The sequence below is a fragment of the Grampus griseus genome (assembly GCF_964374135.1).
Source record: "Grampus griseus genome assembly, chromosome: 7".
Lineage (NCBI taxonomy): Eukaryota > Metazoa > Chordata > Mammalia > Artiodactyla > Delphinidae > Grampus > Grampus griseus.
In genome coordinates this window covers 26,944,525-26,966,269 of record NC_139001.1, presented here as the reverse complement: position 1 = coordinate 26,966,269, position 21,745 = coordinate 26,944,525, and the positions used below count along the sequence as shown (strand labels likewise).

The 21,745-nt window shown below is 37.1% G+C and overlaps 1 protein-coding gene across 5 annotated transcripts in view; it reads left to right on the top strand.

Moving 5' to 3' along the window:
• UNC80 (unc-80 homolog, NALCN channel complex subunit) overlaps positions 1 to 21,745 on the top strand; it is a gene marked incomplete at both ends in the record, with an annotated part of 239,244 nt that overhangs the window by 16,966 nt on the left and 200,533 nt on the right. For all 5 annotated transcript variants that reach the window (XM_082658570.1, XM_082658568.1, XM_082658567.1 and 2 more), the window contains one exon: positions 2,057 to 2,196. In XM_082658570.1, the coding sequence (XP_082514696.1) occupies positions 2,057 to 2,196 (140 nt within the window). The remainder of the gene's footprint in view (positions 1 to 2,056; positions 2,197 to 21,745) is intronic.

Below are 21,745 nucleotides of genomic sequence, written 5' to 3'. Positions count from 1 at the left end.
ACCTACACAAATTTATTTCACTTATATTTTCCTTTTTACATATACATGGGATTAATATATAATCAAAAGCTCTGCATAAATAAGGCTAAGGTAGACCTTTTTTTTTTAAGGTAGACCTTTTTAATAAGTATAAAATTAAAAAGTTCTCACTGATAAGAAGTGTCCTAATTTAATTAACAGAAATTTTTTTCTTAATCATACATAAAATAATGGTGTATCTTATAACTTGAAGACATCTTAGATACAATGAAATACATAAATCCCACATTTCAGTCTCTTTAATCCTTTCCATTTGATTTCCTGAGTCATACTGTTTTCTTTTCATCCCGTTGCTCAGGTGTGCACTGCTACCCCGCTAAATCCAGGTCCTTGTAACTAGATTGCAGCTGGAGCCGCAGATTGGATTTTCTACCTCTAGCCTCTCCTGCTTCACACAAATATCAGTTCATAATGCCTGACTAATCTTCCTAATGCATCATTTTTTTATTAACTCATCATTTCCACAGAGGCTCATTATATACAAGGTGCCATCCTTTTATTATATCCCTTCCTCCTTAGGAACCTTTAGTGGATCCCATCAATCATCACCTCAAGACCACACTCCTCTCCCTGGCTCTCTGTGCATTCCACCACTTGACATCATCCTTCTTAGGTGACCCTGATTATCCCTTCAGTTAGTTAAGCACGGCTCCCAGGGGGCAGAGCATGCAGTTTTAGTCTCTGGGTCTTCCCTCAGACTGTTTCCTCCTCCCTGTTGTCTACGTGAATTGTATCTTTCTTTTAGGGACGAATTTAGATCTTGACTCCCCATGAACTCTTGTCTAATTACTCTAAATCTACACTGTTCAATATGGTAGCCACCAGGCCCATTTGGCTACTGAGCACTTGAAATATGATTAGTTTGAATTGATTGAATAGTCTGAATTGGTGTTAAGTATAAAATGTATACCCGATATTGAAAACTTAGTATAAAAAATGTAAATACTTATTGGTAACACTTATATTGATGACATGTTGAAATGAAAATTTGGGATTAAACAGACTATATTATTAAAATTTTAATTTTGCCTATTTCTTTTTACTACTTTAAAAATTAGGTGTGTGTCTCCTATATGTGGCTTGCATTATACTTCTATCAGATGTGCTGCTGTAACCTGTATTTACTTCTCTTAAAACTAAACTGTAAGCTCTGGATTTCAAGGTTCAGGTTCATCCAATATTTTTTTATCTCCAAAAATCTAACATGAAACACACATCATATGTTCATGCGGAAGGATTCTTTGATCAAATTCAGAGGATTTATTTCATCAAATTTCTAGCTGTATTTGTCTCTCTGTGCATCATGTTTGAACAATGCTCTCTTATTTTACATATGAAAATCGAAATTGTAAGGGCTAAAATGCTATGATCAGTTTTTGAGGGTCTTTATCTTTTAGCAAAGAATTTTATCTGTAATACTGATGGAAAAATAGCTCACATTACCTGGGCAGAATTACATTTATCAGCTAAATGTAATTAAACTACTCTGTAAATAAAGTGAAATGAATTTGTACTTACAAGTAAAGGTAATTGTATCCAATTGGAAAAATGTATTACATGCCCCCCTGATGCGTAATGGAAAAAGCTGAACCTTGCACTTTCATTCTTATGTTTTGTCTTTGATTTGATTAGCTCTTTCTAACCTGACCCTTGTTCTCTGCCTCATGTCTCTATTCAGTTCACCTCAGTATTGGTGTATCTTTGATGAATCGTTGGTTTGTAGCTCTTCTTCTGTAGATACTGGACATGGAGGTGAAAAAGAAAAGAATCAAGGGCAAAGTGAAATAAAGGACATGAAAGTACTTAGCCCAAGGCTTAGAATGACACAGGTGCTCTCTAGAAGCCAGTTTCCATTCCCTCTTAAATGAAGGCAAAATCCCTTCCTCTATGACATGATATTTAACTATGCTGCAAATTTTTTTAACTTAAAAAACAATGTATATAATATGATAGATAATTCTAGAGGATATGCCTGAAGGAAAATAAAGCACTAATCTACTATCTCCACCCCCAAAAGGGACTCCAGGTGGTCTCTGAAACGTTCCAGTCAGATTCCATCTCACCCAAGGCCACCATTTCAGGCTGCCACCGAGGAAACTCCCTTGATGGAAGTCTGTCCTCCCAGACTTCCCAGGAAAGAGGACCATCGCATTCCAGGTACACAATTGCAATGTTAGGGTTGAAAATGTATCCCCAGCTCCCAAAAATTAAATATACATTTCTAGCTACTTATATAGCCTCTGTCCCTTAAAACATGTAAGTGCATGATATGTATGTACATCTTCTTGGTCAAAGTATAATTAGATTAGTAATTCCAGAAATGAGCTATGAATAGCTCATTTAAACACACTCGGGTAGACATGGAAAGACATGTCTGATTCAATGAGATGTCTGAACTGAATAATATTTTAAATATTTCGATGCAGAAATAAGTGATGCTATCAAAAGATTGTGTTGCAGGAGTGTGAAATGATCTGTTCTAATGTATAAAAATACTTTATACCAGCAGATCCTTGTATTAAAAAATGAGTGCTTCTAAAGTACTGACAGGGAATTCCAAAGTCTGATCTTTGTAAATATTCCAAGGCTGCCTCTGTTAGCTTGTGTCATAGTGACTTTACTTACCGACTCCTTCCCGAGGGACAAACATTGATCCACTTCTTCCTACTCCCTGATAAAATGATGAAAGCCTGGATTCATGAGGTTTGCCTTTGTACCCATCTATAAACTCCACCTAGGAGGGGAGGGTCCCTGAGACCATTTGTATATCTGTGTTTTCAAATGACGTTATTGTCTAGTAGATAGTATTTTAAAAGGAGGTATTTTAAAAATAGTTTTATTGAGGTTTAATTTGCATACCATAAAATTAACCCATTTTAAGTGTACAGTTTAATGATTTTTAGCAAATTTACAAAATTGTACAATTATGAACACAATTCAATTTCAGAACATTTTCTATCACCCCAAAACATCCCCTCTGCCCATTTCAAACACTGATCGCTTAGTATGCTTTTTGTCTATATATAGTTGCAATTCTGGATACTTCAAATAAGTGGAATCGTACCATCTGCAGTCTTTTACATCTGAATTCTTTCCTTCAGCGCAGCGTTTTAGATCATAGCATGTACAAACAGTTCACTCCGATTTGTTGCTGAATAGTATTCTGTTGTATGGATGTATTACATTTTGTTTATCCATTCATTAGTTGATGGATGTTTAGGTTGTTTCTAACGCTTTGCCTGTTGTGAATAATGCTTCGATGAACATTCACGTATATGGTTTTGGATGGGCAAATGTTTTTCTTTCTGTTGGGTAGATACCTAGGAGTGGAATTGCTGGGTTGTATGGTAAATTTATATTTAATTTTTATAGAACTATCAAACTGTTTTCCAAAATGGCTGCACCATTTTACATTCCCACCAGAAATGTATGAGGGTTCACTTTTCTCTATATCTTTGGCAGAACTCGTTGTTGTCTTTTTATTATAGCCACTCTAGTGGGTGTGACATGAGATCTGATTGTGGCTTTAATTTACATTTCCCTAATACCTAATGATGTTAAGTATATTTTCATGTCTTTGTTCGCTATCTGAATATCTTCTTTGGTGAAATACCTATTCAAACCGTTGCCCAAGTTTTAACTGAGTTGTTTGTCTTCTTCTTATTGAATTGTAGGAGTTTTTAATGTATTCTGGATACAAGTCCTTATACCTCCCTCACCCCCAGAGAAAAGATTCACAGATATTTCCTCTCAGTATTAACTTGCCTTTTTGTAGGTAATTTTAAAATGATCTACCTCCTTTTGGCACCAGAATCAGGCCACATGGGTATAGTGTTTTATTTTTATTTTTTAACATCTTTATTGGAGTTTAATTGCTTTACGATGGTGTGTTAGTTTCTGCTTTATAACAAAGTGAATCAGCTATACATATACATATATCCCCCTCCTCTTGCGTCTCCCTCCCACCTCCCTATCCCACCCCTCTAGGTGGTCACAAAGCACCGAGCTGATCTCCCTGTGCTATGCGGCTGCTTCCCACTAGCTATCTATGTTACATTTGGTGGTGTATATGTGTCCATGCCACTCTCTCACTTCATCCCAGCTTACCCTTCCCCCTCCCCGTGTATAGTGTTGTTTTTTTTTTTTTAAGATTTCTTAGAATTGTTGAAAGCATGGAATCAAATGAATATAATTGCTTTTTAACCAAAACACTATGTTGTGCTTTCAAAAAGCAAAATGAAAAGAGTTTATTTTTGTGTCTTTATTTTGGATTTTAAAAGCAAGTGGCTCCATTGAATAAGCTTTTGCTGGTCGGGAATATGAAAGTTTGACAGCAACTTTAGTTGTGTAAGCAGGGGTTGTTTGTGTTTATCCACAGGATTTACTGTGCCAGGTCAATGGTGATAATTCATTCTTAAAATCATATCATTTTTAATGTGGTAGAAACCCTGTGAGGATAACCAATCCAATCTCCTGTCTCCTTGCTGATAAACTAACCACATTTGAACCAGTTGGACACTTTCAGCAATGAGAAAGTTAGTACTCTCAGATGAAACTCATTTCATTTTTAGATAACTCTATTTAATGGCCTTTTAAAAAAATTGAAGTATAGTTGACTTACAGCAAAGTGATTGTTATACATACATATATATGTATTTGGCATGTCCTTTTTATATTTGACTAAATTTTGCTTTTCTTTAGTTTCTGTATATGGATCTTGTATTAGTTTTCTATTGCTATGTAACAAATTACAACAAACTTACTGGCTTAAAACAACACACATTTTTTATTTCAAAATTTCTGTACGTCAGAAATCCAGGCACAGTTTAGCTGGACTCTCTGCTTCAGGGTCTTATCAGACTGAAATCCAGGTGTCAGGATGGACTACAGTCTCATCACAGGCTTGACTCAGGAAAGATCCGCTTACAAGCCTTTTCAGGTTGTTGACAGAATTCATTTCTTGTGGGTGTAGGACTGAGGGCCCTGTTTCCTTGCTGGCTGTTATTTCGGGGCTGCTCTCCATTCCTAGAGGCCACCCACAGTTCATTGCTATGTGGCCTCTCCACAGGCTACCTCACAACATGGCAGCTTACTTCTTTAAAACCAGCAAGGGAGAGAAGTCCTCTCTAACTCCAGTCTGCCTATACAGTCTTTATAATATAACATAATCAAAGGAGTGACATCTCATTATCGTTGTCATATAAAATAACCTAATCACAAGATTGACATGCCATTACTTTTGCCCTATTCTATAGGTTATATGAAAGTCACAGGCCCTGCCCAAACTCAGGAAAAGAGGATTATAAAGGGTGTGACCACCATCAGGTGGGAAGCAGGGGTGGCTCCCCAAAGTGTATCCATCACAGTCCTTTTGAGTATGTACAGACTCTTCTCATATTACTGTTCCACTTATTCAAAAGTAACCACTATGATGACCCCTCCACACACCAAGACTCTCATTTTATTTAGTGACAGTAACTCACTAACAAAGTTATCAACAGTATAATTTAATCATATCTGGGGAAAAAGCAACTCCTTACTACACAGATTAAAGAGAATAACAACAGGAACTACCTGTTGTTAGACGTCTCCTGTGTGCCAAAAAACAGAACTAGGGTCTTTACATTCATAGTTTTGTCTAAATTTTCATTTATTCATTCATTTCTATATCTTTTAAGTGTATTCTAGACACTAGGGTTGTTTCAGTGTCAAAATTCTTATCCTCAAAGAGCTTATTTTTTAAAAAGATAGACAGATAAAAGAGAGTAAATGCATAAATAAGTAAAAATATTTTCAAGTTACTCTAGGACTAAGAAGGAAAAACTAAAACAAAGGGATGGGAAATGGGCTCTTTTTCATAGAGACCTAAATGATATGAAGGACACAGCCTCAGGAAGATCTGGGAAGAGCACTCCAGGCAGAGGGAACAAGTCTAAAGGCTTTGAAGTGGGAATAAGCTCAATGTGTTCCAGGAATGGAAGGGAGGCCAGTGTGACCAGGGGCTAGTGGTGAGCAGGGGGTAAGGTGTAGGGAATCAAACCAAAGTGGTTATTAGGGGTCAGATCACGGAGGAGCCAGGAAGCCATGGTAAGAAGTTTGAATTTTGTTCCAGGTGTGATGAAAAGTCATTGGAGTTGTTTGAGCAGTGGAGTGACATTAAGTGAATTATACTTTTTAAATATCACTCCAGATGGTTTATGAAAATAGGCTTGGAAAGCAGAAGTAGATACAGAGATTAGTTAGGAGACGTTTGCAACGGTCCAGGTGAGAGAGGATGTGGCTTGGTTAGGGTTGTGGTAGCAGGGGTGGAAAGGCTGAGATGAGGTTGCAGTTGAGATATATTTAAGGTAGAGTTGACATGACTGGATGTGAAGAGTGAGAAAAAGAAAAGAATCAAGCATAACTTAGGTTTTGGGCTTGAGCAACTCTATGAGTAGTTATTAAATTTATGATATAAGGAAGACTGAGAAAAATCACATATAAAAATATTCTGAGTCTGCTTACTTCCACCTACCTCTATGGCCACCACCATTATTCAAGCCATTCATCACCTCCTGCCTGGAGTCCTGCAACAGCCTACTTATTAATCTTCTCTTATTCACTCTTGTCACCACCCAACAGAGGACATACAGAGACATGAAAAAAACTAATCATGCCACTCCTACACTTTAACTTTTTCAAAGGCTGCCCACTGCTAACAAGATAAAATTCAAAATCCTTGAAATACCCCTCAAAGCTCCACATTATCTAGCTGCTGTCTAGTTCTCCTGTCTAACATTGTGTAATTACTCACGTTCACATCACTAGATTCCAACATCTTCTGAGTTCTTCACATGCATCGTACTTCCTCTTAGCTCTGAGATTTGGAGTATGTTATTCCATCTGCCTGGATGGCTCTTCCATCTCTCTTTACTTAACCAGCTCCTCATTCTTCAAGACTCAATTTAAATAGCATTTCCTTACTTCCTAGGGAGGCTTTGGCAGATTTTAAATACAATCACAGAACTCCCTGTTTTCTCGTACGGTACAAATGGCAATTGTAATTTAAAGACCTGTGTGATTAGCTATCACTGTAAAATCCATGAGCAGAGGGACCAAATCTCTTTCACTCATTGCTCTATCTCTAGCGCCTGGCACATGGCCTAGTGAAGGGCGCTGAATAAGTGGATGAGTTTAATCTTCACAACAGCCATGCAAAGAAGACATTGTTTCTCTTTTAAAGATGAGGAGCTGAAGCTTAGAGAGATTAAATGACTCACTCAAGGACACACAGAAAGTAGAAGAGCTAGATCTGAGCCCAATCTAGGCAGTTACACGGTCCACACTCTTCACTCCTTTTCCATGAGAAGGTAGGCCTTTAGGGGGAGCACAGTGGAGTTCCTATAGCAAGCCACCCACCTCCTTAACTATGTTTTTATGGAAGCCTCTTTTCTTCTTGATCCCTCATTAAAGGAGAAAGTGTTGTGGTTGTTTGCCAGAATTAGTCATTTTCAGGAACGAATGCTAGCATCACCTTCCCCTGACCTCTCCCAACAGGTCAGAAACTCAGCTCCTATTTGGTCCTTATCTAATTGGGTCTTTTAACACTTTAACCCGGGTGGCCACTCTACACTTCCTGACACTTCCTCCTTGACTTTTTTCACGTTATACTCTGTTGTTGTTGTTTTCCTTACCTTTCAAGTGGAACCTTTATAGACTTTTTCTTTTCTTTTCTTTTTTTTTTTTTTTTTTGCGGTACGCGGGCCTCTCACTGTTGTGGCCTCTCACTGTTGTGGCCTCTCCCGTTGCGGAGCACAGGCTCCGGACGCGCAGGCTCAGCGGCCATGGCTCACGGGCCCAGCCGCTCCGCGGCATGTGGGATCCTCCCGGACCGGGGCACGAACCCGTGTCCCCTGCATCGAAAGGCGGACTCCCAACCACTGCGCCACCAGGGAAGCCCTAGACTTTTTCTTTGCCTTCTCTTCCATGGCCCTCCTCTTACTGTTGCTGTTTCCCTCTCCTCCCACATTCTCCCTCTGAGTGGTTTTATTCACTGCCATAGTTTCAATGACTCGCAAGGTGATGATGACCCTCAAAAGATATCCCATCTAGACAACTCTTTTAGGCTCCAAACCCATGTAATCAAGAGACGGATAGAAAGCTCTTTCTGTACCTCAAACTCAGCCTGTCTAAAACCAAATGCGTTCTCCTATCTTCCCTATTTCAGTAGATGGCACCACTATCAACCCACACATCTTAGTCAAAAACAGGAGGTTTGCTCCACTCCAAGTCCTTTACATTCTGCCTTATTAATGTCTCTCAAATCCTCTCCTTCTCTCCAACCTCATAGTCACTGCCTTAGTTCAGATCCTTATCATCTCTTATTTGGATTTCTGCAAGTGAACCTAACTGGTATCTCTACATTCAGTGTTGCCTCCCTCTAAACCATTATCTATATAATGTTACAAAAGTGATTTAAAATACATATCTGATCATTCTATCCCCTTGATAACAAATCTTCAGTGGCTACCCATAGTTTTTAGGATACATTTCAGACTCCTTGGTCAGCATATGTTAAGTCTTCATGATCATTCCCGACCAAGCTTACCTTTCCCCACTTCTCTCTTGCCTCTTCTTTTTCATGTTTATTTCTGGTACCAAAATCTGTATTCGCTACAATTGCTGTACAGCAAGTTACCCAAATTTATTAGCAGCTTAAAATGAAAGAAATTTACTGTCTCACATAGTTTCTGAGAATCATGAATCCAGAAACAGTTTAGCTAAGTGGTTGTAACTCAGGGTCTCTCAAGATACTGACCAGAGCTGCAGTCATCTGAAGACTTGAATGGGCTGGAGTGTCTACTTTCAAGGTCACTCATATGGCTGTTGACCAAAGGGTTCAGTTCTTCAACATCTGGGCCTCCTGAGTTCCTCATGACCTGGCAGTTGGCTTCCCATAAAACAAGTTACCCAGGAAAGAGGGTGAGAAACCAAGATGGAAGTCTCACTGTCTATTATAACCTAATATCCAGATGGAATCTTCAGTGTCTTTTATAACCTAATCACCGAGGTGACATGCCATCACTTCTGCTATATTCTGTGTATCACATGAACCAACCCTAGTACAGTGTGAGAGGAGACTCCACAAGGGTGTAGATACCAGGAGGCAGGGATCATTGGGGGCTATTTTGGAGGCTAATTACAATAAATAATAATGATTACAATGTCACCATCATTTTATATATAATTATTATGACTAGATATCTGTATTTTCTTTATATCAGTCATTAAGTATTCTCATATTTCTTCTTTACTATTTCTGTTCTACACACATTCCAAGGAGTTTAATTTAATTTAAATGTAAGTGATTTCTTACCTCAAATACTATGCTTCTGCCTGACTTTAAACAATTGTGAAAAACAATGTTATGGTGAAATATTGAGGTCATAAAATACCCAGGAACTTATATTTCTTACATAATTTTTCTCAACCAGAGTAAGCATTGGAAATTTGCAAATATAAATAACAAATGATCTTTCTTTCCTCTGCCAAAACTCAGTGTTAATGGCTTTATTCTGATTTGCCTGTAAAGACAAAGCCAACTATAATGTCCAAGGTTTCCTCTTTGTGGAAGGACATAGTTTTTCCTGTTCTCTGATATTGCCACAGTCAACCATCTACATGTATATGCATTCATCGACACATATATGCACACAGTCACCCATAGCACACATAAACGTCACGTGTGAATTAGATATGAACTCAGTGGCGCTGCAGAAAAAATGAATTATGTCTTCTCTTTGCCTAGCTGCAGGGAGTGGTTGCCATGGAAATGAGGCACAAGGTAGACCTTTCAGAAAATGCTAATGTTAATGTGTCTGCATTGGAGGAGTTCATGTATTAGTGAGAAATAAAGAGAACTTTAATAAAACAATGCAAATATCCTAGGAACAAAAGCTGTCCTCTTATATCAGAGAAATACAATTTACCATCTCTTTTGCCCTGACCTTGACTGAATGGAACATCACTCTTCCTGGAACTCTGCAATCAGAGAACAGGTAGCTAGTTTTTTAAAATTAATGTCAGATTTCATCTTTAATTACCATATGCATAGACTTAATTTCTGCTTCATTAAATACTGCATAGGGTCAGGACTAATTTCCACAGTTCTCTTCCTCCATAGATTGTCTGTTATTTCCAAAGTGTTTTTTTGCTTCGGATGCATTCTACTAGGATCTCCCGACCCTAATTAATAATAACTTGGTTTCCTTAAAGCCATAGTTGCTTGGAAAATTCACTAAAGCAATTCCTACCTTTTTTTGACAGTCTTTTTTGGTCATGATGTATTCTACACATATCAGAGAAATGTGTGCCAATTATAGAAAAAAATTTAAAGGTATAAAATATCTTTAAAAAATTGAAAATTATCCATGAGCTCATCAGGTAGATATAAACATTTTTTTTGTATATATACTTCTCTTCATTACTTTTACATATACCATTTAGAATAAGACTTGTATTCATACTTCCATAAAATTTTCACTTTTTTCTGCAAAATAACTTACAGAATCATAGAATATTAGAGTTGGAAATAACTCTCCTATCATATCATACAATGAGCTGTCCCCATACCATCTTTATTCACTTATGTAAATTTTTTCTCACATTTAATTAAGTAGATAGTTGATTAGTTAAGTAAAATGACGTTATTGGTTACTTAGTGACAAGTTGATTGTCTGATAATCCTGTCCTAAATGAAAAAATCATGATTGATTATTCTTGCCTTTTATTGACTACTCACCCCAGTGTAGCTCACACTTTTAAGCCAAATAAACTTGTACTTGATAAAATGAAGGTACTTCACATTATAAATATTTGCTATAGAATGGCCTGTTAACTTCATTCTTGTTTCAGAGTCTCTTTAAATATTAAGCAGCTGAAATGTGAATTTGCTTAACAAATTTTGATTGCCTAAGTTATAGACTCGTTTTTAGTCTCTGATTGCAGCCGTATGTTGGTGGAGTCTTGCTGTTGAAGACTGATTATCAGCAGAACTGATCTGTTAGTAAGTAGTTAATAACTATGAGACTCAACTGTACAGTAGTAATTACTTTCAGTCAAATAAATTTTGTGTGTAAAGACAGAAATATAGTCATCTGGCACCCTCAGGGACAAAACTACTAACATATCATTGCAGTTAGTGTTTCCATATAGGAATTGTTTTGGATGTTGTTTAAAAGTACAAAAGTCATGCATTATTTGCTCTCTAGGACAGTTGCCCTCCAATCTTATTAAGAATGTTTAAGAATTACCTGGAGAAATTAGGAATATGGGATGAACAGATCCAAATTACTATATATACAATAGATAAGCGACAAGGATTTACTATATAACAGAGAATTATATTCAATATCTTGTAATAACCTCTAACAAAAAATAATCTGAAAAAATATATAGATATACAAAACCGAATCACTTTGCTATACACCTGAAACTAATGCAATATTGTAAATCAACTATACTTCAATAAGAAAAAAAAAAGATTACCTGGGTTCTAAATCTAAAAAAGATTCCTGGGTTCTATCACCAGCAATTCTGGTTTAGTTAAGTTTGGGATAAGACTTGGGAGTGTGCAAATTCTCACAGAAGCAGTACATTGACATATCACTATATAGAACACTGCTCTAGGGACTTGAAATTATTTATGGAACTTCCTAAACTAATTTACTAACTAGAAATATTTGGGGACACTGTGGTGTGGGGCAAAAGGTAAAGGGTAAAGATAGCTAGTCCAATGGGGGGGGATGGAAATCTGTTGAACTACTAATGTCTGCTTTCATCACCACGGCCTAGTCAAGAAAACAACAGGCTCTTATAAAAAGTCAATTGACTGTCACAAATGCTTGAGAACCTAAAATTACCCAGCTGGTAGCCAAGCCAACTTCATACTTTGTCTTTTCCTTATAAATCCAAGAGTACAGCACTGAAAAAATAAAATCCTCTTATTCTACATATGAACGATAGGCTGAGAGGAGTGGGTTAATCCATGCTTTTTAAAAAACGAGAAGTGGAGTGGGGTGGGTGGGAGGGAAGAGTGTTGAAGGCCTCTTAGGAAAATGGTAGAAATGAGAATCAAGGTTGTTATTTTCCCTCCAACTGGGCTTGGGGACATAACCAGTCAGGGTCTCAGGAGGAAACAAGTGATAGACTGGTAATTTGAGAAGAGATTAAAAAGGACTATTTACAAAGGTTTAGGTAGGATGTAGGGAAACCACAGGAGCTAGTGCAGTACTCCAGGGAGAGTGCCATCAGGAGGCCCACCAGGAGGCTCCAAGTCTGAGTGGGCAATGGGAGGGAACAGCTGTGGAGAACTGCAGGGAGAGAGTGATTAATAAGATCTGTGACCTACCGTGGTCACATCGGTCCTAGGCCACAGTGTGAGCTCTCCTCAGATCTCTGGGAGGGAGGAGTCTTGGGGAGAAAATCATTGTCCTTCTTCCTTCCCATCTCCTGTGGGAGCCTCCTGTTGCAGAAGTCACCCTGGAGCGAAAGGCATGGGAACCTTCTATAGAGTCTATACAGACCAGTCTTTCTGGACATGGAGGTAGAGAAGGGTGGAAAGTGGATGGGGTTGGGGAGCAGCAGGGTTGGAGGCAAATAAGAGATATCCTGCACAAGAGGAGAACCTTAATTTTGAATCTAACCCTCATACTTCTTATGAAACCTCAGCAATTCACAATTCTGAGACTCAGCCTTTTAAATAAAATGATTATATAATGAAAAGTTAGATAATAAAGTATTTTGAAAGAACAGTCTAACACATCACCCAGAGGATGATGAGACATTTGTATAAAACTATATATATAAATAATATAAATTACATATATAAATATTTACATTATACATTTATTATATATTTATGTTATATATAATGGATGTACAGAGTTCTGTATAAATGTGTATCAATATATATGTATATTCTATAAAATATAGTGTACATATGGATAGAGTTTCTGTATATATAAATAGTGGATATTTAGTCTATATTGATGAAGTTCAAGATCTTGGCTAAAATTCTCTAAAGAAACACAGAGAAAAGTACACAACACCCAAGTGGTTAATTTTATGTATTTTCACAGGTGAATACACTAGAGTAATCAGCACCCAGGTGAAATAGAACATTACAAGCACCCCAGCCTGGTAGATCATATAACACCTAATTAATTTTTGTTAAATGAATATACGTACTAGCATTTTTTTGCCTATTCTCCTTTGGCTGACTTTGAGAATGTTCTGTAGGTTTTTACTGTAACAAAATTGCTACAATAAACATTCTTGTGCATGTCTCCTTGTGTACAAGGGTTTCTCTAAGGTGGAATTTCTGGATCATAAGGCAGGGACACTGTAAAATTTACTAGATATCACCAAATTGCACCCTGAAAGGGTTTACCAGCAGTGTATGAGCGTTCCCATGTATTTGCACCCTCCGCATTTCTTACTGTCTTCAGGCTTCTATACTCTCACAGATCTGATGGGTGTGAGGTGATATCTCATTGTGGTCTAAGTCTACATTTCCCTGATTATTCATGAAGTAGAGTATCTCTTTATGTTTATTCTCTCTTTAGGTTTTCTTTCTGGTGAAATTTCCTTCCATATCCTTTGCTCCATTTGAACTATTTGTCTTTTTCTTACTGATTTATAAGCATTCTTTATTAATGAGAAGAATAATCCTTTGTAGGCTAAATACATTTCAATTATCTTTTATATTTTGTAGACTTTTCACTTTGTTTATGTTTTTTAATAGAAGTTTTACATTTGAAATAGTCAAATTTATCAATACTCTCTTAAAATAGTTGGGGATGGTATCTTCTTTAAGAATCCTTTCATATTGGTTATAAATATTTTCTCCATAGTTTTCTTCTGTTTTGCCTTTGCTATGTCTCCAGTTCATCTAAAGTTGGCTTTTTCTGATACATGGTGGTATGAAATAGGGATTTGGTTTCTCCACATGAATGACTCATTTTTTCCCTCAGCATTTCTTAAACAGTTATTTTCCTGCAGATTTGTAACTTTATTGAGTATCAGTATCAGTATCCACATATGTGAATGTATGATTTTGGGGCGCTCCATTCTGTTGCATCTGCCTATTTGCCTGACTCTACCCATATTCTACAGTCTTATTATAGCTCTTTTCTCATTTTTGTTATTGACTTTAATAAATTTTATAAAAGGTTTTGTGCATCTATTAAGAAAATCATGGGACATGTTCTCCTATAATCTTTTTAGGTAGTAAATTAATAGATTTTCTAATAATAAATCATCCTTAAATTCCTGGGGAAAACCCAATTTGTGCATTGCTGGATGTAGTTTGTTAATATTTTATTATTTTTACATTGTGCTCATAAATGAGTGTGGCTTTTGGTTTTCCTTTCCTGTTCTGTTCTTGTCTGGTTTCAGTAGCAAATTTATAATAGCCTCATGAAAAGAATGTTCCCTCATTTTTCTGTCTTTGGAACACTTTGTATAAAACTAGAAATAACTGTTTCCTTAATATTTAATGAAATTTGGCTGTAAACCTTCTGGGCTTGATATATTTTTAAAATAAACTTTATTTACCACAGTTCTATTTTTAAAGGTGGTGGGTCTATTTAGGTTTTAATTTCTTCTTGAATCAGTTTGGTTGGATAAATACGTGTTCATCTAGGTATTCAAACTTTTAATTCCATTGTTCACAGTGTTTTCCCTCATTTCTGAAACTGTCACCATATCTAGTTATGTCTGCTTTTTCAGTGATAGTATTTTGATCATACTTTTTACTACATTTCTTGATTAATTTGTATTAGTTTTATCAAAGAAATAACATTTGTTTTTGTTAATCCTATCTATCTTTGTTTAATATTTCATTAGTATATGCTCCTATTATCTTTTTTTATTCTGTACTATTTAGGGGTTTATTTACTTTTTTTTTAACCTATTGAAGTAGATGCTTACTTCATTATTTTTCACTTCATTATGTTTCCTTTATCCTGCTATAAGCATGTAGATCTCTAAATGTTTCTCTCATTCCACTTTATCTGTATCTCACACGTTTTCATATGTGGAATCATTATCATTCCATGTAATATTTTAAAAATTCTAATTGTAACTTTTTATTTGACCCATGAGTTATTTCAAAGTGTATTTCTAAATTTGCTAACTGATGAGAGTTTTTCTTTTTGCTATTAGTTTCTACTGGAATTCAACTATGGTTAGAGTACTAGATTTATGTGAGATGTTGAGTTTTCAGTTTCTTTTGAGACTTCATTTGTAAACACTGCAAGGTACAAGAAAATAATGCTGAGTGTGTTATTCAGATCTCCTATATTCTTACTAATCTTTGTATGCTTGATCTACTATTTGCTAGAAAATATGTGTTAAAATACTACTACTATTATTTATTTGTCTATTTTCCCCTTACAAGTCTCTCAGGTTTTGCTTTAAGCATTTGGTAGCATTCTTGTTAGGTATGTACAATACATGTTTAGAATTAGCATAGCTTCCTAAGTTTTTCTTTTAACATTATGGTGACAATCTTTATATCTAATAATACTTTTACCTCAAAGTTTATTTTTTATTATTGCTACACAAACTTCCTTTTAGTTATATTTGCATATCTATACCCATTCTCTCCCTTCCTAAATTTCTGTGCCCTCAACTTTTAGGATTTTCTTTTGTAATTAGCATGTGACTAAACCTTGTTTTTTAAATCCAATGTGAACATTTTTGTCTTCTAACCCATGAATGTATTCAGTATTTATTTTGATAACTGCCATTTGGATTTATATTTTCCATTTTATTTTATTTTGTGCTTTTTATATACTCTGTTTTTTTTTTTTTTTTTGCGGTACGCGGACCTCTTACTGTTGTGCCTCTCCCATTGCGGAGCACAGGCTCCGGACGCGCAGGCTCAGTGGCCATGGCTCACGGGCCCAGCAGCTCCGCAGCATGTGGGATCTTCCCGGACCGGGGCACGAACCCGTGTCCCCTGCATCGGCAGGCGTACTCTCAACCACTGCGCCACAGGAAAGCCCCTATACTCTGCTTTTTATGTTTCTTTTTTCTCTTCTGCTCTGCCTGTTAACTGATTGAGTTTTCTCTAATCTCCTTTTTTCTTCTATTGGAAGGAGATTTTCTATTATATGGCTACCATTGAAAGTATAACATGGATATTTATCTATTGAAAGTCAGAATTAAATAAAATCCCAGTGTTTCAGCTCTGCCTTGTTAGATATTGTTATATACACTTGTGAAAACATCACCAAAATCAAGATAATGAACATACCCCTCACCCTTTAAGGTTTCTTTGTGCCTTTTATAATTTTTCCCCTTCTGCACCCCACTCTTTCCTCGTTCATAGGCAACCAGTGATCTGCTTTCTGTCACTATGGATTAGTTTGCAGTTTTCCAGAATTTCATATAAGTGAACACTTACTCTTTTTACTCAGTGTAATTATTGAATATATTAATAGTTCTCTTCCTTTTATTGCTGAGTAATATTCTGTCAAATGGATATACCACAGTTTGCTTATCCACTTACCTGTTGATGTGCATTTGTGTTGTTTTAAGTTTGGGGCAATTCCATTCTTATAAAGTCCTTCTCCACTCCAAGATTATAAAAACAAATAGCCAATTTTTTTTCTAGTATTATTATAGTTTTATATATTTGCCTTTAAATCTTAATCTATCTTGATTTTATTTGGTGATAAAATATGCTAATTAAGAAAGGTTAAATTAAGTTTTTTTCTGAGGAGTAAGTCAATTATGCCAATATTATTGACTAGTATATTCTTGGAACTTTGATTCATGATAATTTGATTCATGACCTTTTTTATATATTAAATTCTTGTAAATATTTGAATCTTTTGTAGCTCCATATTTTATACCACTGAACTTTTGTTTAAACTCTTGGCTAAATATTATTGTTGTAAAGCACAGACTAATATCTGGCAATTTATACTCTTTATACTTCCTGTTAAACCTTTCTGGATTACTCCCAAACTTTTTTTCATCCATCCAGTTAAGTTTCAGAACAGTCTTATTGATTTATCAAAGATAAATCCCTTTAGAATTTTGGTTAGAATTTGTGATATTGTGATTTATAAAAAGAAATAGATGATATTTGGTCTTTGTCCTTGTTTCTGGTACAATGATCCTACAACCCTTAGAGTCTCCTAAGTGGCGAGAGGAGCAAAGGTGTCTTTTGTTATGTTAATGAGGTGACTTTTGGACAGCATCTAAGGTTAAGGGCTGGCTGCCAGGAGAACTAATCATGTGATTAGAGGGTTGGAAATTTTAGCCTCACCCCTGACCTCCCAAAAGGGGAGACAGACTGGAGGTTGAATTAGTCGCCAATGGCCAGTGATTTAATCAATCACTGCCTATGTAATGAAGCCTCCATAAAAACCCAAAAGAGAGGGTTCAGAGAGCTTCCAGGCTGGTGAACACATGGAAGTGCTGGGACAGTGGCGAGCCTGGAGAAGGCATGAAAGCTCCGTGCCCTTTCCCCATACCTTGCCTTATGCATCTCTTCTGTCTGGCTGTTCTTGAGTTATATCTTTTTATAATAAACTGATAATCTAGTGAGTACATGAGTTTCCTGAATGCTGTTAGCCTCTCTAGTGAATTAATTAAACCCAAGGAGGGGACCATGGGAACATCTGATTCATAGCCAGTCATTCAGAAGTACAGGTAACAACCTGGACTTGCAGCTGGAAGCTGAAGTCCTGGGGCAGGGGTTGTGGGAACCTCCAATCTATAGCTAGTAGGTCAGAAGCGCTGGTAACAACCTGGACTTGTGACTGGTGTCTGAAGTGGAGTGGGAGCAGTCTTGTAGCACTGAACCCTTAACCTGTAGTATCTGACATTGTCTCCAGGTAGGAGGTGTCAGAATTGAGTTATATTGTAGGACATCCAGTCGGCATCCAAAGAATTGTTGGTGATGGGGGAAACACTCCCTTCCTACTTCCACACAATGAAACTGGGTACAGAACACAAAAGAGAATTACATTAAACTTACGGATTCCACCTATAAAGAGTGGAAATCTTTATAGAATTGAGCATTTATTCCAATGATTATAGTTTGTCTTTTCGTTTATTAAGATTTTTAAAAATGTTCTATAGTACTGTCTATAGTGGTTTCCAAGTGTCGCCAGCTTCTTGTATTGCCATTCTCTTTTAGTTTGTGGGTTGATTTTCTAGGCTAACTTCTTTAGTGCCTGTGCAATCTTTCCTAATATATCCTGATACTGATTATTTTTTTCAGTGGTTTGTAAACCATAATATAGGACAATGATCAAATCTTATGTTGAGTGTTAGATATTCCCTACATAAACTGATACCAATTGATGTTAAATTGATCTTTCTTCCCCTTACTTTTTGGAGTAGATGTTTATCTTCAGTTTGTTAGGTCAAATATTATTTAAATTTGAATGTATTAATAAGTTATGTACGTGGGCTTCTCATTGCAGTGGCTTCTCTTGTCGCGAACATGGGCTCTAGGTGTGCAGGCTTGAGCAGTTGCAGCATGTGGGCTCAGTAGTTGGGGCACGTGGGCCCTAGAGCGTGCAAGCATCAGTAGTTGTGGCATGCAGGCTCAGTAGTTGTGGCGTATAGGCTTAGTGGCTCCGTGGCATGTGGGATCTTCCCGAACCAGGGATCAAACCCGTTTCCCCTGAATTTTCAGGCAGATTCTTAACCACTGTGCCACCAGGGAAATCCTGAAAAGGCCTTTCCTATTTACATTTTCAAACTGTTTATTGCTTGTATGTACAAAAGCCATTGATTTCATCATCTTTGTTTTGAATCCTTTTCTGAAGTTTATCAGTTTATTCAAATAAATGAAGACAGACAATAAGCATGTAAACAAAATAAATATAATTTCAAGTCATGCCACGTGCTATGAAGAAAATTAGAACAAGATGAAGAGATGAATAGTGGGTGAGTGAAGCCATTTCCCATAATGGTTAGGAAAGACCTCTCTGAAAAGATGACATTGGAACAGAACCCAGATAAAGCTTAGATCATAAGGATAGAAATTTCCACATAGAGAAAAGCTCTGAAGCAGGCAAAAGCTTGATGTATTCAGGGGTAGTAAGAAGGTCAGTGTGAGTGGAGCACAACTACCAGATGTATCCAGATGGGTCCAATCAGGAAGGAGAAACCACACAGTAATTTGAACAGGGCAAGTTTAATATAGTGAATTAAGTATAACAGAGGATTGGGGTAATGAGAGACCAGCTAGTAAGAAGTAAAGAGAATTCTAAAGCATATAGATATAGCAGATATAATGGAGCAGTCACCAACTTTGAAGCTCAGACACAACACCCAAGGAAGAAGCCCCTCCAGGACTGAGATCCAGACCTTGTTGGAGAGGACAGAGTCACACCTCACTGAATGGCAGAGAAGTCAGCGTGGTGCTGTATCAGGGGAACATGCTGGAAATCTGCCCTCTGGAACTTGTCAGAAATCCACTCTCTAGGGTGCTAGGGAAAGCTGTTCATGGCGGGGGGCTCTTAGTAGAGGCACTTTGCTACAGAACTTCCTGAAACGGGATGTGCCAGGGGAGCTGTTGACCACTGGGTGCTGCTAGCCACTGATCACGGAGGAGCTGGGCACAGGAAGAGCTGTGAGTGCGGCAGGAGCCTGGTGCTAGAAAAATCACCCAGGCTGCAGACCCTGCACACTGGGGAAGCCGTGTGCACTGCAGGAGCTCAGCACTGGATACACACAGACGCGACGGGAGCCTGGTACTGGAGAAGCTGCACACAGTGCAGGGATGTGCCAAGCAAGTCCATCAGAACCAGGAAGCAAAATTCTTTCCTCTTGCAATACCTCTTCCATTCCCTCTACTGACAACGCTTAACATCATGCCAGCTGTCAACAGAAAAATATTTAAAGGACTCAAATCCATTTTCACAGAGCAAGCAGAAAAGATGAACTTGGAGTTAAGAGGGAAAAAATAAATAACTGGCATACCAGTGCAAGCATGATAATGAGGTTAGAGTGATAGACACAGCCAGATTATGCAGGCCATGTTGGCCACTGTAAACAGCTTGCATTTCATTTTAAGATCTTTATTTAAAAATCTATTGGAGGGGTTTGAGCAGAGGAGTGGAAAACAAGAGAAGAAGCAATAAGACTAGGAAGAAGTAATTGCAGTAAAGCCTAATGGGACATGTTGGGGTCTGTGGAGCAAAGTGGTTGGAAGGAGAATCTATGGGACTTCCTGATGGATTAAAAGTTGCCATGCTGTTGATGTCCAAAGCGTATTCTAGCTCCCTGTAAGAGGGATAAACTCTAACATTCCATACATAGGAACTGATACGAAGAAACACTTTCTACAACCAGTTTACTGCCCACTTGGTTAAATAATTAGTATCGTAGCAACTTATGTGGTTGAATTGTAACTTATACTCAGTTTGCTACTTCCATTAAAATATTCAAGAATATTAGACTACAAGATAGCATCAACGGTCACAACCATCGTGTACATAGACAGTCACCCCTCCACATGCCAGACAATGCTAATGAGAGTAGAGAGGAGAAAGGGCATCACGTGCTTTGGTAAGGGAGTAGAAAGGCTATGAAAATGATTCACAGGGCACCAGACCTCGTCGGGGTTTGTATATCTGAACTTTTTACTGCACGCACAGTAAGAAATATATTTTACTCATGACTCATGGCAAGTATGTAAAGTGAAAAAGTATCACCAACCATACAAATCCTTACTCCATTTGTTGCATTTTGATAGTTTTTATTCTAGTTAACATTTTAATAATAGTCATATCCTTTTGAATTAATTTCCTGAACCAGTAATGAGTCATAACCTCCAATTCAAAAAATATGTGCCTAGTAAATTAAGGAGAACCTTTCCTTCTCACTCTCAGTGGCTGCATTTTTCTTTCTTTCTTTCTTTTTTTCTGAAGCTCTTCACGTGGGGGTGGCACCATTTGCTAGTTGATAGCAGGGTATAAAATTTCTCTTTTGCATCATTTAATTCAGGAAGAAATTATGCTGGGGGTTAATTTCAGATTTTAGATTTAAGATTCCATCTTTGGATTCCAGAAGTTCTAAGTTTATAATTTGTCATGTATTGTCTATCATTCTCACCAGACCATACGTTCCTCAAGGTGAGGAAGTTGAACTTACCTTCATATCCCCTAAGATACCTGAGATGCTGAGCAATTGCTTAAAACTAATTTGTAGTGCAATTAAGTTGAACATTAAATAATGAATATATCGTATGTGTAAACTGAATAATAGAATTCCAGAATTCTGAGATTTTTTTAAAAATTAGTTTTGCTGTCTTATATGGATATGACTTTAGAATTTTCAGAATGATTTCATTTTCCTCAGAGTATAACTTCTGTTCGTTTAGTACTTTGCAGTTTGCTTGGCTCCTTTACATAATATTATCAAACTGAAATTAAAATATCCCAGTGAAGTACACAAATATTATGTCCATTTCTATCAAGGTACAAGTCAACCTGATAGCTTAGCATAAATGAAACATCATGATCTGAACCTCATCTGTTTTTATAGACTCTCATCAGTGCCCACCACCCAAATTACTCACCAACTATACCAACTGCATGATTCTCCCCCACCGACTTAAAACTCTTGATTTTTTAAAAACTCCATGCCTTCGTAGGCATTGTTCCCTCTGACTGAAATGCTGATCCACTCTCCT